This window comes from Dendropsophus ebraccatus, chromosome 1 (assembly GCF_027789765.1).
Source record: "Dendropsophus ebraccatus isolate aDenEbr1 chromosome 1, aDenEbr1.pat, whole genome shotgun sequence".
NCBI classification, from domain to species: domain Eukaryota; kingdom Metazoa; phylum Chordata; class Amphibia; order Anura; family Hylidae; genus Dendropsophus; species Dendropsophus ebraccatus.
Genome location: NC_091454.1, coordinates 149,766,922 through 149,783,909, shown reverse-complemented (window position 1 = coordinate 149,783,909; position 16,988 = coordinate 149,766,922). Strand labels below are relative to the sequence as shown.

The window sequence follows — 16,988 nt, the reverse complement described above, 5'->3', positions numbered from 1 at the left end:
GGCGGGGGAGAGTCCGTTAAAGGCATTCCCAGTCCCTGTTCTGTGAGCCTAAAGGTCATAGAAAAAAAACTTAACATTACAAAGAGACATATCAGAGTGTTAAAGTCCAACAGCACTATGGAACCAGGTCAAACAGGCAGGTAGAATGGTGGATGTATGCTAGGAAGCCAGCAATTCACAGTGCTAGCTAGTATGCATGAAAAAGCAAGGAAGTCCAACAGCATCCAAAGTATTGCAGATATCTTTTCAATCTTTTATTGAATTGCTAAGTACAGAAAAAGGAACAAAAATCAACTTTTACCAGTTGGGTCTGACTGGAGCTCTGTGTCTATATGAGTGAGATGGCTCTCTTATGCAGCTTAGATGCCATATTATGGAGGCATCTCTCTGTAATATAGGTGTCTGTAAGGATATATGGTGCCTTGTGTGCTTCTATCGGTTTTTTGTGCACGATCTTCGGCTACGTCACTTGTTTTATGAGAACTGCTCTAAGAAAAAGTGTTCATCAGCTGCCGAGTTGAACCCAGTAGTTTTTCGGTGATGTGCGCACGCTCTTTGGTACTCTATATTCATGAGAAGCCACCCCCCTTTCCTACAGTTGATTGACAACATTCTCCCTATGCACAGTATGGAGATAAAGCTATCAACATCAGAAGGGTGGATGGCCACCAAATGTGAGTCTTACAGCACTCGACTAAAGTGAATTTGGGGTCTCAATTTTACAATGCCCTTACGGTAAATAAAAAAGAAAACAAGTAAAACTTACTATTTATTTGTATATCCATACAATTACAAGAAACCCTTGTGAAAGATAAAGTAGGACAAAGACAACAATTATACTGCACCATAAAAAATAGGGCCCTGGTCAAATGCAGGGCACTGGATAGGATGGATCCTACAGTGGAACCCTAACTAAAATACCCTTTACTGCCTCTAATGACTAGCAAATGTCTGGCATGGTATTGTGCAACATTAAAACCATGATGAAACACCTCCAAAGTCAAACCCAATGGGAATCTCTAAGAAATATCCTCAAAATCTTCATTATGGGAAGTGAAAAATTAAACAGTGATGCTCATACACTGGACATATAATGCAACAAGAGCGCATAATGTGTGTGTTCAAAACACTTAACACATTTGTAACATTCTCAAAAAGTCAGGAAAGTGTTGCAAAGAAATATTGGTACAAAAGTACATACTGCTTGTGATCAGCTGTTAACATAAAATATAGTAAACAGCACATACTACAGAAACCCTCATATACCCTGAGTGCATGTACCCACAGCAAGAGACAAGTATTTTGTACCCTTCAAGCCAGTGCCAGGTTAACAAAGCAATAAAACACCAGGATAAGACAGGTCTACAATATACAGGAATAATAAGCACTGTCCAAGATGAACAATGCGTGTGGTATGTACATGGTATGCCATTTCTTGCCAATGACCATAGACAGACCAGCATAAACATAGTGACAGATTCCCTTTAATACTTATACCTAAATTCAAGTAGCAGTTTTCTGGTCTTTTTGTTCTTCGCTTTATATGCTAGTACCAGAAAATATTTGTGCCATTGGGGTTATTGCCTAGTAGCATTAGGGTATAAAACCTCTTGAAGACTAGCAATATATTTAAGGAACACATGGTACAGATCATGGGAAGTTAAATTTGGATTCTAAGTGTAAATGTTCTTTTTATAGTGTTACTATATTTTAACAACCCATATGACCTGTTAGAGACCTCAAAAGTTTAGATCAGTTGATGTCTGGGTCTTCATTCCACTGATCGCTGAGCATTTCTCTTTCCCGCCTCACTGCTTTTCCAATCTCGCTGCAAGAGAGGGAATCCATAGACTTACTATAGATTTCCTATAGATTTCCTATAGGAAGGGCAGCACTTAGCACTGCGCTTCTCCTGATCCTCTAGCAGTCATCGGTGCTCTGAGCATTCAGATCCAACCAATTAAAACTTTTGACATTTTTACCACATGTGAAATGTTTTGTTATTTAACAGTGACAATTTAAAGTCACTAAAATACTTTCTATGGTTAGAAAGATAAGACCAAACATCATGTTTGCTATTACTGTGACTAACCTGAAATGTGAACTGCCATGTAAAATTTAAATAGTATACTTTTCCTCTGATACCAGGAAGGTAGATCTTGAAATGTGTTTAATTGTATCCATTATAAATAAATTGCTGACTCTCTATTATTGGACAAGACCACCAATTTTTCAAAATCATTTTGTTTCTACTATTTGCTGCTCATACAATTTGGTAAGGCTACGGTTTCTTAATGGTCGCCAGTAACTGACCCAATCCCCTTAGGGTCATATGCTTTTACAAAGCCATTTGCAGAAGAGACAGCAAATAAAACCTTTAAGCAGTCTGACAAAAACCTTGGCAACATAAATAAGGAATTTGTAAAACAGCATAGATTAAGACGACAGCTTGCTATAGCTGAATATCCTTAGGTAATTCTCATTGCAAATTCTTATAATATATCAACAGCATCACGGGTGAGTATAGTGTTGTGTGAGAAACAGATCAGTGTGAATACAGGTAATAGGGAGTGACAGTGCTTAATAATAAGATGTGTTTTTTTAAAAAAAAGAAAAAGCTTAAACTGATCTGGCAATAAGAAACACCAAAACTTTCAGAAGATCCTTAACCCTTTAAGGACATGGCCCATTTTCGTTTTTACGTTTTCGGTTTTTCCTCCTTGTGTTTAAAAGGTCATAGCACTTGCATTTTTCCACCTAGAAACCCACATGACCCCTTATTTTTTGCCACACTAATTGTACTTTGCAATTACAGGCTGAATTTTTGCATAAAGTACACTGCAAAACCAGAAAAAAATTCAAAGTGTGGTGAAATTGAAAAAAAAAACGCATTTCTTTTATTTGGGGGAAATGTGTTTTTACGCCATTCGCCCTGGGGTAAAACTGACTTGTTATGCATGTTCCTCAAGTCGTTACGATTAAAACGATATATAACATGTATAACTTATATTGTATCTGATGGCCTGTAAAAAATTCAAACCGTTGTTAACCAATATACATTCCTTAAAATCACTCCATTACCAGGCTTATAGCGCTTTTATCCTTTGGTCTATGGGGCTGTGCGAGGTGTCATTTTTTGCGCCATGATGTGATCTTTCTATCGGTACCTTGATTGCGCATATACGACTTTTTGATCGCTTTTTATTACATTTTTTCTGGATTTGATGCGACCAAAAATGCGCAATTTTGCACTTTGGGATTTTTTTGCGCTGACGCCGTTTACCGTACGAGATCAGGAATGTGATTAATTAATAGTTCGGGCGATTACGCACGCGGCGATACCAAACATGTTTATTTATTTATTTATTTGTTTACTTTTATTTAAAACCTGGGAAAAGGGGGGTGATTCAGACTTTTATTAGGGGAGGGGGCTTTTTACTATTAACAACACTTTTTTTTTTTTTTTTACACATATACTAGAAGCCCCCCTGGGGGACTTCTAGTATATACACTTTGATCTCTCATAGAGATCTCTGCAGCATAGATATGCTGCAGAGATCCATGAGATCGGCACTCGTTTGCTTTCGGCTGCTGCAGCCGGAAACAAACGAGTGCCGAGCCGAGGACGGCGCCATCTTGGACGCGTCCCCGGCCGGCATCAGTAACGGAGATCGCTCCTCCGGGACAAGGTCCCGGAGGAGCGATCTCCCCCACTAGACACCAGGGAAACGTTGCCTCCGGTAATCGGAGGCAGCTGTCAACTTTGACAGCTGCCTCCGATTAGCTAATTAGCGGGCACGGCGATCGGACCGTGCCCGCTAATAGCGGCGGTCCCGGGCTACACGCGGCACCCGGGATCGCGGCACTTCAAAGCTTCAAAGCTTTGAAGTGCTAATGAGGACATAGGACGTACCGGTACGTCCTATGTCCTTAAGAGGTTAAAGAGGACCTGTCACCCCCCGTGCCGGGGTGACAGGCTCCAAACCCCCCGTTACAGCCCCCTATACTCACCTGATCCCGCTTTTGGATCCGGTCGGGTTACGGAGATATAAGCTCCCGAAGCCCGGCGCGCGCGCTGACAGGAGAGTCCGACACTCATAGAGAATGAATGGGGAGTCCGATGCTCCGTCATGCTCTATGAGCGTCGGACTCTCCTGTCAGCATGCGCGCCGGGCTTCGGGAGCTGATATCTCTGTGACCTGACCGGATCCAAAAGCGGGACCCGGCGGGATCAGGTGAGTATAGGGGGCTGTAACGGGGGGTCGGGAGCCTGTCACCCCGGCACGGGGGGTGACAGGTCTCCTTCAAAATTGTTATATTGATCACATCTCTGTGAATTGCTTGGTGAGATTTTATATATAGTGCAAGTAACTAAAAAGCTTTGTTTTTAGTTACTTTTTTTTATCATGTATTTACCCTGGAAAAACATACAGTATATTAACCCCTTAAGGACAGAGCCTGAAATGGCCTTAAAGCGACTCTGTACCCACAATCTGTCCCCCCCAAACCACTTGTACCTTCAGATAGCTGCTTTTTATCCAAGATCTGTCCTGCAGTTGCAGTTAATGTCGTAAAAAAACAACTTTTAAACTTGCAGCCCCGTGCCCAACGGCCAGGGCTTAGAGTACCTGTGCCCTAACTTTGCACCACCCCTCCATCATTAGGAATGCCACTGGAACATTTTTTCCTGTCTGAACATTGCCCAGATTCAGCCTATGTTCAGTATTCACACAGATGATGAATAGGAGACAATCTGCCTGGAGCATTCCTAATGATGAGGAGGATGAGGAGGATGGGGAGGAGAGACAGAGAGGGTGTGCCAGCCTAATGCATACACAATCTAAGCCCTAGCCGTTGGGCAGTTTAAAAGTAGTTTTTTAGTACAATAACTGCATCACCTGCCGAACGGATCCCAGGACAGATCTTGGATTAAAAGCAGCTATCCAAAGGTGCAAGCAGTTTGGGGGGTCAGATTGTGGGTACAGAGTCGCTTTAAGGACCGGGCCAATTGTCACTTTCTCATTTTAGTTTTTTCCTCCTCGTCTTCTAAGACCCATAACACTTTTAATTTTCCACCTACAGGGCCATGTGAGGGCTTGTTTTTTTCAAGATCAGGTTTACTTTGTCATGGCATCTTTCAATCTGCCATAAAATGAATAACAGAATCCCCAAAATATCATTTATGAGATGAATTTGGGTCAAAAAATATAATTCCGCAAATTTTAGGGAGAGTTCCATGTTTACATAATGCACTTTACAGTAAAACTGACATCTTTTCTTTTTTCTATAGGTCAGTCTGAACACAGTGATATGCATGTTTTCTAGGTTTTCTAATGTTTTACTATTTTTATTAGCAGTAAACTTTTTTTTGTTTTTTTTTAAATAGGTATATTTAAAATGGCCCTATTGTGACTCTCATAGCGCTTTTACTTTTTCACCTGGGGGTCATATGAGGCATCATTTTTTGCGCCATGATCTCTATTTATTAGTAACATTTTTTTCTAGATCAGAAATGTTGATCACTTTCTATTAATTCTTTTATACATAAAATGTAATTTAAAAAAAGAAATCTCTGCTTTTTTACCGCTTTTGTTCACGCCCTTCACCGTGCGGGAACAATATAGTTTTATTTTATTAGAGCGGACGATTATGCACGCTACGGTGTATTATATGTTAATTAACATTATTATTTTTATGTGTTTTATGTAAAAAATGGGAAGGGTGGGTGATTTTCACTTTTATTGAGGGAGCGAATTTGGGACATTTTTTAAAACTTTTTTTTTTTTTACTTAAACACAGCGTTAAACCGCGGGGTTAATGGCGTGATCGCAGCAGCCCGCCATTGAGGGTGAGGGCCTGGCTGCAGATAGCAGCCAGTCCTCACCCACTATGGGGCGAGTTCAGCTCCTGAGCCCACTCCACAGCCCGGTACCCTGGTTGTGCCAAAAGCCCAGATTGCGGGGGCGTAAATCTACGCCCAATGTCGTTAATGAGTTAAAGGGAATGTATCACCTAAGGTTTTTTTTTTTACTGATTAGTTCAATGTCAAAACTTGTTCTTTTATTCTGAGTTGTTTCTATTTTCTCATTGCATTTTTTATTTCACTTTTTGTACATTGTTATGGAAGCTAACATTTTGCCTGAGCAGTTTTTAACAGCATTTAGTGATATGCTTTACAGCAGCATGTCTGAGCGTATTGTGACCTTTGAAGAGGTCATTCCAGAGGGAGTGACTATAGTCTCCTCTATCTACTGGTGTCATGCTGCTGCAATGCTGTACTGATCTCTTTACAGCAGCCTCCTTTTATCACCACAGATACAACAGGAAGTTTCAGCTTTTTTTAAACCCATTAGTGAGAATAAAAACTGCAAGATACCAGATTTTTTTTTAATATAGATAGAAAAATGGAAAGCTTGAAAAAAAAGTCACAAAAAAAAAAGTTTAAAAATATGTTTAACATAAAAACATTATTCCCTTTAAAGGGGCCTCCTAAGCAACTAACAGAGCCTGATAGGGGACACTAGGCAGAGCTTTATAATATTCATCCGGTCTGCTGTTTATGAAATAAGTATTTTATTAATAAACTGTACAAATGTAGTCATTTGGTGCATGGGGCCATACTATGACTCTCAGTGCACTGGTATGGCTGCCTTCCTGCCCTTCCAGCAAAGCCCTTAATGACTGCTGAGGCCACTTCTCTGCAGAGCCTGTCCCTGGAGAAGGGAGATAAAGCTACAGGCTTTCCTATTGAGCACTGATGAAGAGAAAAGAAGTGGTGTGTGTTTGTATGGAAAGGGGTGTGTGGCTAATCTCATTGCTCATATTACACAGCACAGTTAGGGCCCTATTACACATAGAAATTATTTGCCAAATCAGATGATTAGCCGAAGAGCTGATCGTTGTCTTTTAACATGTGTAAAAGTCACCGTCCGCTGAGAGCACATTGCTACGTGTAATAGTGATGCATAGATGACGGCTGATGACCGTGTACAGTATAAAAATAAAGATGTATCCTTACCTGTCTACGCCCCTCAGTCCTGTCTCTTTCCTGCAGACCAGAAATGCCTCTGAAGCTTTGAAACCAAATCTCTGAAGTGACAGGCGGCTAAGCTAATCACTGAACAAGACAGGACAGTTTTGCAGTTTGTGACTTCAGGGACTGGTGCAGAAGCTTCAGAGGCAGCTGTGGTAAGTGGAGAAAAGCCAGGAGGAAACTGGGGAGCGTGGACAGGTAAGTATACATCTTTATAACTATACTTACACTGTCTTTAGCCAGCAAGTAAAATAATAAAAATGTATGCCCTTGCTGCACAATCATTGAGATATTTAATAGGCAGTGTAAGTGAGCACCAATCTAGTAGATCGATGCTCGCTTACTGCATTAATCGGGCAACGGAATATGGCCGTACTGCATCAAAATAGGAACAATCTGCCCACTGAGGATGGCAAGGGAGAGGGAGGAAGAAAGGGAGGCAATAAGGAAAGAAAAGGGAATGACTGGGAGAGAGGGGTAGGATAGATAGAAAAGCAAGAGTAAGATAGATTGCGAGTTGCTAGAGAGAATGTACACTGAAATACCCAAAGAAAGAAAATATCAGGTATATTCAAGATACCTGGATTATATCTAATATACCTACAGGTGCTGATGCCTGAGAAGCAAGAAGTTGTGAGAGGGTTCTCTGACTGTAAAGAACTACCAATGAACATTAATTGGGGGATAGATCCTGTAGTCATGGGTGAGGGAGGAGTCATCATTTGCTTTCACTACAAAGACTTTTAAGGCCCTATTCCACGGGTCGTTTAGAGGAGCAATATCGTTCCTATTTGGCCGATAACGGCCGCTATGAACGATATTCGTCCCGTGGAATAGAGTGCAACGATCAGCCGACTGTTCGTTGCAGTCGCTTGTTTTTCAACATGTTGAAAAACAAGCGACTGCTATAGCAGCGATCTGCTGCCGTCGCTTCGTTGAATAGGACCGTCGGCAGCAGATGCTGCTATATCCTATGGGCTGCCCGGACGATCAGCGATCCCCCGGGCAGCCCCCCCAGCAGCTCCCCGCCGCCCCTCCCGCACTCACCCGCTCGCTGACGCCGCGTCGAATAGCGGCGGCAGCGAGCGGGGAACGAGGAGCAAATGAGCGCTAATAGCGCTCGTTTGCTCCTCCAAACGACTCGTGGAATAGGGGCATTAGGGTACTATTACACCAACAGATCTGACGACAGATTATCTGCCAAAGATTTGAAGCCAAACCCAGGAACAGACTATAAACAGAGAACAAGTCATAAAGGAAAGACTGGATTTCTCCTCTTTTCAAATCCACTCCTGGGTTTGGCTTCAAATCTTTGGCAGATAATCTGTCGTCAGATCTGTTGGTGTAATAGTACCCTTAGTCAAGACTATTTATAAAGTTGCTTTATTTAAAAAAAAAAAAGATTGGTATTAAACACAAACAAAGTAAAACCACCTTAAGGTTGAGGCAACACTTCTAAAATTTTAAGTAAATGCAGCAGAGTTATAAAGCTCTAATTCTATACCTCTTCTTAGCGATCAACTACTATATAGATACTGTATCTAGTATTGATCTTTAAATCATCACTACTGTTAAATTAAATCTGTCAGCTATAATTCACATGTGTAACTGTGGGCACGGTTAAATCCCTAAGTCAGGGAGACACATGGTACCTTTTATAAATCCATCTGTGCTTCAGGTGATGAATAGGAATAATTGTTCTAGGGGCATTCCTTATGGTGAGGAGGGCGGTGAAGAGGGAGGGGTGTCACAATCCTAGTACATCGGTACTCTAGGCCATGCCAATTTGACACAGGGCTGCTAGTTTAAACATTGTTTTTAAAGGACAATAACTGCATCACCTGCCAAACAGACCCCAGGACAGATCTTGGATTAAAAGCAGCTATCCAACGGTACAAGCGGTTTGGGGAGGTCAGATTGGGGGTACAGAGTCGCTTTAAAAACTGACAGCCTATCCTTGGGATATTAGACCAATATTAGATCAGAAAGGGGCCACTTCCCAGCACACCCAGTTCACAGTGGCTCATACTTGTAATCAATTAATTTTAAAGGGAACAAGCACAGTAACTACAAATATGATGATTGCCAGTATGAATGAACTTGCCAAAAACGTAGGCAATGAAGCTTATATGAGTGCTAGCCTATTCAAACAGTTGATCAGCAGGGGTATCGGAAGTTGCAATCACCAATCTAATATTATTTACCAATTAATTTTTTAAAACCCAGATAATCCTTATTATCAGGCTAAAAATAGTTTTTGTACAGTACAACAGTAAAAATATACGAACACAAAATCTGGTCATTTAGCCACTTATAAATGGATATTAAGTAACAAAATCAAATTGAGATTCTTTTATACAGTCATCCTGTATTCCCTTGTTTCAATATAAAATGCGGCACCTACTTCAGTGATAAGGAAAAGTCAATCTTGCTGGTCTCGCTGTTTCGCACCAGGTAACTTGCTTCTTTACACAGCCTCAGGAGACTCTCTGCATCTGTGCGGCTGATTGCACCGTGGTACCAGCTGCGGGGGAATCCAATTATTAAACAGAATAATATATTTATATGTTTGTTTTATGCAGCGAGAGCTTTGGTTTTCTCCCAAATTCCAATTTTCTCCTTTACACCTTTCATCCATATTATAATGTGTAATAAATTACTGTACACTCTCTCTTATCATATCATTTAGCTGGATTAACATATCACAGTTTACCAGGTTTTAAATAGAAATAACTCTGTATGAGGATTGTCTATGATGTGATTTCCTAAATACATCTACATAGACACAGCACACTTAAAAGGAGAAGTTTGGCAAATTTCTTTATTAAAGTATTGTATTGCCCCCCAAAAGTTATACAATCACCAACATACACTTATAATGGGAAATGCACATAAAGTGCTTTTTTCCCTGCACTTACTACTACATCAAAGCTTCACTTCCTGGATAAAATGGTGATGTCACGACCAGACTCCCAAAGCTGTGTGGGCTGTGGCTTCTGGAGAGAATGACGGCAGAGGGATGCTCAGTGTCCCTCCAGTACCCTGTGTCCCTCTGCCATCATCCTCTCCAGCAGCCACAGCCCGCACAGCTCTGGGGGTCGGGTCGTGACATTACCATGTTATCCAGGAAGTGAAGCCTTGATGCAGTAGTAAGTGCAGGGAAAAAGGCACTTTACATGCATTTCCCGTAATAAGTGTATATTGGTGATTTGTATAACTTTTGGGGGGCAATACAATACTTCAATAAAAAAATTTGCCGGACTTCTCCTTTAAATATTACACTTTATTGAATGGCCACCCTTCATCCATGCTAACCAGGTCAACGCCTTGGGTTGCGGTATTTATAAATGTAGTTGAAGAATGCCGGTCAACATGGCAGATTTTAACAGGGCTAACTTAGCTTAAAAAATGACTATAAAGACATGTTTCACTAGGGCAAAAAAGTTCCAAAATGCCTCAAATCATGTGGTTTCCAGCTCCCATTGACTTTAATAAGGAGTGCTCAAACAGTATGAAAACTGGGCTGAAAATCAGTCCCAAAAATAACGTAGTGCCCTTTTTCAGAGCTGTTCTGTTTGAAATCAATTTGTGCTTGATGCCTGAAAAAATGTACTTAAAAAACAAGAGTAAAAAAAACCAATGATTTGCATCTGTTTTTGGAGCTGTTTTTTCAGGTGGTTTATGGTCATGGGGAAGGAATTTATCAAAACCAATGTATCTGTACACCAGTCGTAACAAAATTTTCACTGCTGCATTAATAAATATGGCAAATCTGAGGCTGATATGTACAGTGTCCCGTTGCAATCACTGATTGACTGAGCTGTCAGTGACCCAGGAGCTAGAGAAGCAGACAGACGTGCAGGCAGGTAAAGTACTATCTTGTTTAAGGCCCAGCAGCTAATATGTAGACTTATAGTCCGAGAGAGGCCATTGCTAGTATAGGTAACTCTCTGAGGTCACCTTAACGTAGTGAGTTGGTACATTCTGTTTGATCAAACCGTTTTCAAAACTTTTTCTAAAAAACTTAAATGCTATTTGGCACTTGCAGTTTCCTGCAGCAATTTTCTGTTTTTGATTTATTGTTAGCCACGACTGTATGCAAACTGCATAGTGTGAACAAGTGTTAGTGTAAATGTGCAGGCTTTCACTGCATTGTTATGTTTCATATGTGAGGGGTGGCTCTCTCCTTTATACCTGTGCACTTCACCCAGCTCCTGTAGGGGTGTTACCGAGTTCAGTTGCTCTTATATGGCCTGATATGTAGATGTCTAGTCCAAGAGAGGCCATTGCTAGTCTAGGTGAGTGTCTGAGGGCACCTTAATGTGGTGAGTTGGTATTTTCTGTTTGATCAAAACGTTTGCTAAGGACCTAATTTTTTCAAAAGAAAATTCTAAAAAAACTAAAATGCTATGTGGCACTCGCAGTTTTCTGCTGCAATTGAATGAAAATCCACAGCAAGAATGCAGAGCCATAGGCCATAACACTATCGAGTGGATTACCTAGAATTCTCCTTTCAAGAGTTTAAATCTACAGATATAAAGTACAAATGTGCCTTAAAAGGGGTGTTCAGGTCAGAACCACCTTTAAACCCCTTGAAGCAAAGTGACATCCCAGCACTTTATGCACAGGGGAGAGTTCACACATCATGAGGACGTGGGACATCATAATGCACAGAGGCTATATGAAGCGAACTCAGGACCTAAGCAGCTGGGTCCTCAAAGTTAATGTGACTCTGTACCCATAATCTGACCCCCCCCCCCCCCCCCCCAAAAAAAAAAAAAAAAACAACAAAAAAAAAAACGCTTGTACCGTCGGATAGCTGCTTTTAATCCAAGATCTGTCCTGGGGTCCGTTCAGCAGCCCTGTGTCAAATTGGCGTGGTCTAGAGTACCCATGCCCTAAGATTGTGACGCCCCTCCGTCCCTCCTCCCCACCCTCCTCATGATTAGGAATGACACAGGCAGGATTTTTCCCATTTATCACTTGTCTGAACACTGCACAGGTCCCTTAACGATCCACAACATGTGCAGTGTTCACACAGGTGATGAATAGGAGAAATTGTTCTAGGGGCAATCCTAACAGTGAGGAGGGTGGGGAGGAGGGAAGGAGAAGTGTCATAATCCTAAGGCATAGACACTGTAGGCCACGCCAATTTGACAGAGGGCTGCAAGTTTAAAAGTAGTTTTTTAGGACAATAACTGCATCACCTGCTAAATGGCCCCAAGACAGATCTTGGATTAAAAGCAGCTAACGGTATGAGTGGTTTGGGGGGTCAGATTGTGGGTAAAGAGTCGCTTTAATGGCTGGCAGCAGTGATTGTGCTGCCACCCGCCATTAACCCCTTAAAATCGCCCTCTGTGTAGTCAGCAGTGTAAGCAATCTAATGATTGCATGTAAAAGTCCCCTAGAGGGACATAATAAGCTTAATTTATTCTTTTTTTCTTAAAAATAACATAGCTTCTTCCCCAAAAAAGTTCAAATCACCTCCCTTTCCTAATTTACAAATAAAACATGTAACAATAAACATATTATGTATCTTAGCGTGTGCAATTGTTCGATTTACAGTATTTAGATATAACAATACTATTCCCCTACAGTGAACAGCGTAAACGAAAGAGGAAAAAAGGCCAGGATCGTGTAATATTTGTCAGAAATTTTTTTTTAATATAAAAAAGTATTCAGAAATATGATACTAATAAAAACTATGTAAAATAGCCTGGTCAATAAGGGCAAAAAAAGCTGCAGAGACAATAGGTTAATATATTGCTGCCCAGATGCAGAACATGAACATCTTCGGTCCCTGGCTGAACAATGGCAAAACAATCCCGCCTCCACAGCCTGCTCAGCCAATCACTGGCCCAGGAGCTATTCTATCTCAGTCAGTGATTAACTGAACGGGCTTGTCCCTGTCTCAGAAGTAGAGGCGGGTTGGCGGCGGAAAGGTAAGAATAGTCTGTTTATGTAGTTAATTCTGAGTGGAAATCCCTTTAAGTGTCAGAAGTAGGAATGTATGATATAGTGGGAGGGGAGGGGAAAAAATCCAGCCCTTGTGCTGGTGGATTATGTGAGTTATGTGTAGTGAGTATTCACAATAAGTCACAGATCAAGCAGCCCAAATAGTATATAATGAAAGATAAATGTTGTATCTAAAACATTTAGTCAAATGTATCCTCATTCAATAAGCAAAGTGTCAATCTCATCTACAACTAAAGCAAACCTTGGTAGTTCAAAGATTATAATTTTAAGTTTTGTTTGGAATGCAAAACAAGTTTTCTTTTTTTCTGAAGCTACTTGTGGTGCGTTTTAAAAGGTACAAAGAAAACTTTTATCATTGCGGATTTGTCCTTTGGCTATGTTTCTCTGATGTCCCCTTCCTGGCTGTCGGTGTGCATTTTATAATATTCATTACTTTTATATTAGAACTTAGTCTGTTCATCTATGTATATTGCTTTTCTCGCCATAAATAACAATGTAAACTGGAATGTATACACAGCCTACTAGCTTAACAGCAGGGAATTACTAAATGTAAAGTACTAAAAATGCAATAAGATGTCAAGAAAACCTGGCACATAGAAGATTTATGGCAGGAAAAAAATGGCCATCTTGTCTGCCCTTATCATATTTCCTTTATATTTTTCTTAGGATAGATATGTTTATCTCAGCCATATTTAAATTCAATACCAGTGGCTTTATCAACCACATTTGCTGTAAATTTGTTCAAAGTATCTACTACTCTTTAAGTAAAGTTTTCTCATCTTGGTTGTAATCTATCTCCAACTTACCTCATTTTGTGTCAACTTCTTCTAGTGTTTAGTTTCCTAAAACATTTCCTCCTTGAACCTCATTTAACCATTTAACATTTGATCCTGTTCCATCTTTTTATTTTTTTATCCATACTACAAAAATTAAAGGGTTTTTCTAGTGAAAACTTATTGATGTCAAAGAGGTTTTGATCAATTGGGATCTGATTGTTCAGACACCCGCTGATCGTTAGAATGAGTGGAAAGAAATACACAGGTGAGTATCTCGCTCCCTGTCTCGTTGGAAACAAAAGGAGAGAGGGGCACCTCCTGGTGCAATAACGTGGAGGGCTAGTGTGTCTATTCCAGTGAAAAAAGTGGACTCCTTGTGGGGTTGTGCAAATAATAGGCACAACTCTGTTGTAGGTATATGATGTCACTCAGACAGGGACCGCAGCTATCCGTAGCGCTATTAAACAGAACAATTGAGTCACATCTTTGTGTGATGCTCCTACTGTGATTTCCCTGGTCTCCTGGATGTCGACTTGCACTGACCCTCCTACGGGTTCTCCTTTGGTTCTTGTGATCTCTTCTGATATACAACTCTGCCTGTCTCATTGGAGGAGACTGGCACATAGAATTACTATAGATGTCTTTCTCCTGCTACAACAGAGCAGGGAGAGAACATGCACAGTTAGTGCTATTTTTTTTGCTGATTTTACCAGTTGTCTTAACCGCCCTTCCTCAGGCAGCAGCCCTGCTGATCAGCTGTTTTGACAGAGCTGCAAAACCACCACTGTGTTCACTGTGGAGCCATGCTGAGATGCTGCACCTAATCTGCAACTGAAGTAGCTGTAAACGGTTATATGTCTAATGCAGATGCCCCGGATCTGCGAAACAGCATGCTGCTGAGCAGATATTGATTGATTTATCCTGAAGACAGGACATCAATAAGTTTTCAAAGGAAAACTAATTTAAGTTCAGTCTCCCCTGATTAGTGTTACTCCTAAAGAGGTAATCTTAAACTATGCATACTTCCCATGATTTAACCCCAACTCACCACGACCTCCCCCACCCTTGCTACCCCAGCTGTGTTCTCATTCTGCTGTCCTACACTGATGTCCTGCTAACCCGTTCAGCATTGTGATTGGCTGAGTGGGAAAGCAGAGTATTAGCAGAAGCCAGGGGAAAATGAACACAGCTGGGATTGCACAGCACAAGTGAGGTGGGGGAGTATGGTTCATTTATTGTTTTATGCCGCAGTAAGGCGGTATGTATAGTTTTTCTCTTTAAAGTGTTTTGATATTTTTGCAGCCCATCTTTTTATAGCCATGGTATTAATATAAATTCTGTACTTGAGCTTAAAGGGGTACTCCAGGCATTCAGGCTTTTCATATATTACCGGGTCTGCATAGAAAAAAACAACCAACCCATACCTACTAAACATGCTCCCTTGGGGGTCATTCTGAGATATCAGCTCCTCCATTGAGTGCTCGGGCTGCTACTTCTGACAGCAGTGATAGCTTCTGAGCCAATCACTTACTGAAGCAGGACAGCACAGCAGCCATTGACTGGCTGAATAATCTTATATATACCCTGAATGCCCTCAAACATAAAATATATCAGTTGAGATATATCACATGATTAGCTCCATGATCTAAAATTACATTATAGGATTATGGGGTGGGACATGTACTTTAAATATAGAAGCTTGATCAATACAGTAAAAACCCTACAAAAAAACCATTTTTGTATCCAGCGTACTCTGGCCCTAAAGAATTTTCACTTTGATTTTGAGTGGTTATCTCAAAGAGGTTCCGCTGTATTTAAAAGATCAAATATGTAACAAAAACCTTTAACTCAATATTTGATTTTAATATACATAAGCTTACTTTATCTATATATAATTTATTTTGTTACATTTTAAATATGCTTATTTATAAAGTACTTGGCCATGTTGCCATTAAATCTTTTTAATGTGCCAATATTAGCGGTACTTACAATTGACTCTCTAATGGCAGTGAAGGGTCTATTCTTTCTCCCACTGAGCTGATGTGTTCTACACTTGGATTCTTGATAGCCTTCAAGTTCCCAGCTGAGTGTCTGTGAATGTGCCTGAGTTTGTCCTCTCTGGATGGTGACATGTCTGTGTTATCCTCATCATCATCTAATTGGTCTAAAGGAAAAGAGAAAAACTATAAATTTTTCCACAAAAACCACAAATCAGGAAGACACACAGGATTAGGGGGTCTTAAAAATTAGTTCACATTTTTGCCTTTCAAGCAGTTTAATATCACAGCAGATATCCCAGTTCCAGAAATTCTTCATTTCAATATTTGATGCAGAAACAGAACTGGGACAAATATATAAAACCAAGTGGGCACAGACTTCCACTATTTTGGACCTACGTGTCATCCCCAAAAAGACAATGAAAATCATAATTAAATCTTTATTAGATAATCAGAAGGCATAAAATAGCACATCATTTCTACTTAATGCATTCACCAATCGTGGGTAGCTATAGATTTTTCAGTTTTTACCAGAATATTATGCAAGTGAAAACAAAGAAGTGTAATAGACTCATCAGCATATGATATTCTGTTAGCCATTGATTTATGGCGAGAAGATCAGTTCAGATATTAAGTGTCCTTATTGAGAAAGGAGGTGAGAGACGTTTTGAGTTCAGAGGCCTAATGGATTTTATGTTTAAGCGTAACATGTGGGAGGAGTAGAAGTAGAATGAACAGTTCAGGTGTCAATAGAAGATTGATTCTGCAAATCTGCTCTATATGCATGGTAAGTCAATGTCAGTATATATTAATAGAGAACACTCTCTTTAGAGTACTTTGAAGCCATTGTTAGCTGACTAATGCATTTTGATTGAAAAAATAATATAATATATATAGATAGATAGATAGATAGATAGATAGATAGATAGATAGATAGATAGATAGATAGATCTCAGTGGCACTGAATGGTAGGAAAGTTGGGGGTTGGAGAATGTGTTTTTGTTCCCCCACCACTTCCTATTCTCTGCCACTGGGTAATCCCCTTGCTCAACTTCTATAGATTATTTCTAAATGTATTGAGTATAAAGATGTCCACAGTGAATATATAATATAAGAGCAGTAAACTAACACCAACCATATACAATGATTGAGAATAATTTGTCAATCACATTGCACACAAACACAGCTAGAGAAAAATAAAAAGAG

The 16,988-nt window shown here is 40.3% G+C and overlaps 1 protein-coding gene across 4 annotated transcripts in view; it reads right to left on the bottom strand.

Annotated features, from left to right (window-relative positions):
* Positions 1–16,988, bottom strand: part of SHF (Src homology 2 domain containing F) — a 197,183-nt gene that overhangs the window by 29,421 nt on the left and 150,774 nt on the right. For 3 of the 4 annotated variants that reach the window (XM_069981899.1, XM_069981904.1, XM_069981916.1), the window contains 2 exons: positions 15,775–15,949; positions 9,438–9,557 (listed from right to left, as the gene is read on the bottom strand). In XM_069981899.1, coding sequence (XP_069838000.1) covers positions 9,438–9,557; positions 15,775–15,949 — 295 coding nt within the window. The remainder of the gene's footprint in view (positions 1–9,437; positions 9,558–15,774; positions 15,950–16,988) is intronic. The other variant, XM_069981909.1, reaches the window with a different exon arrangement.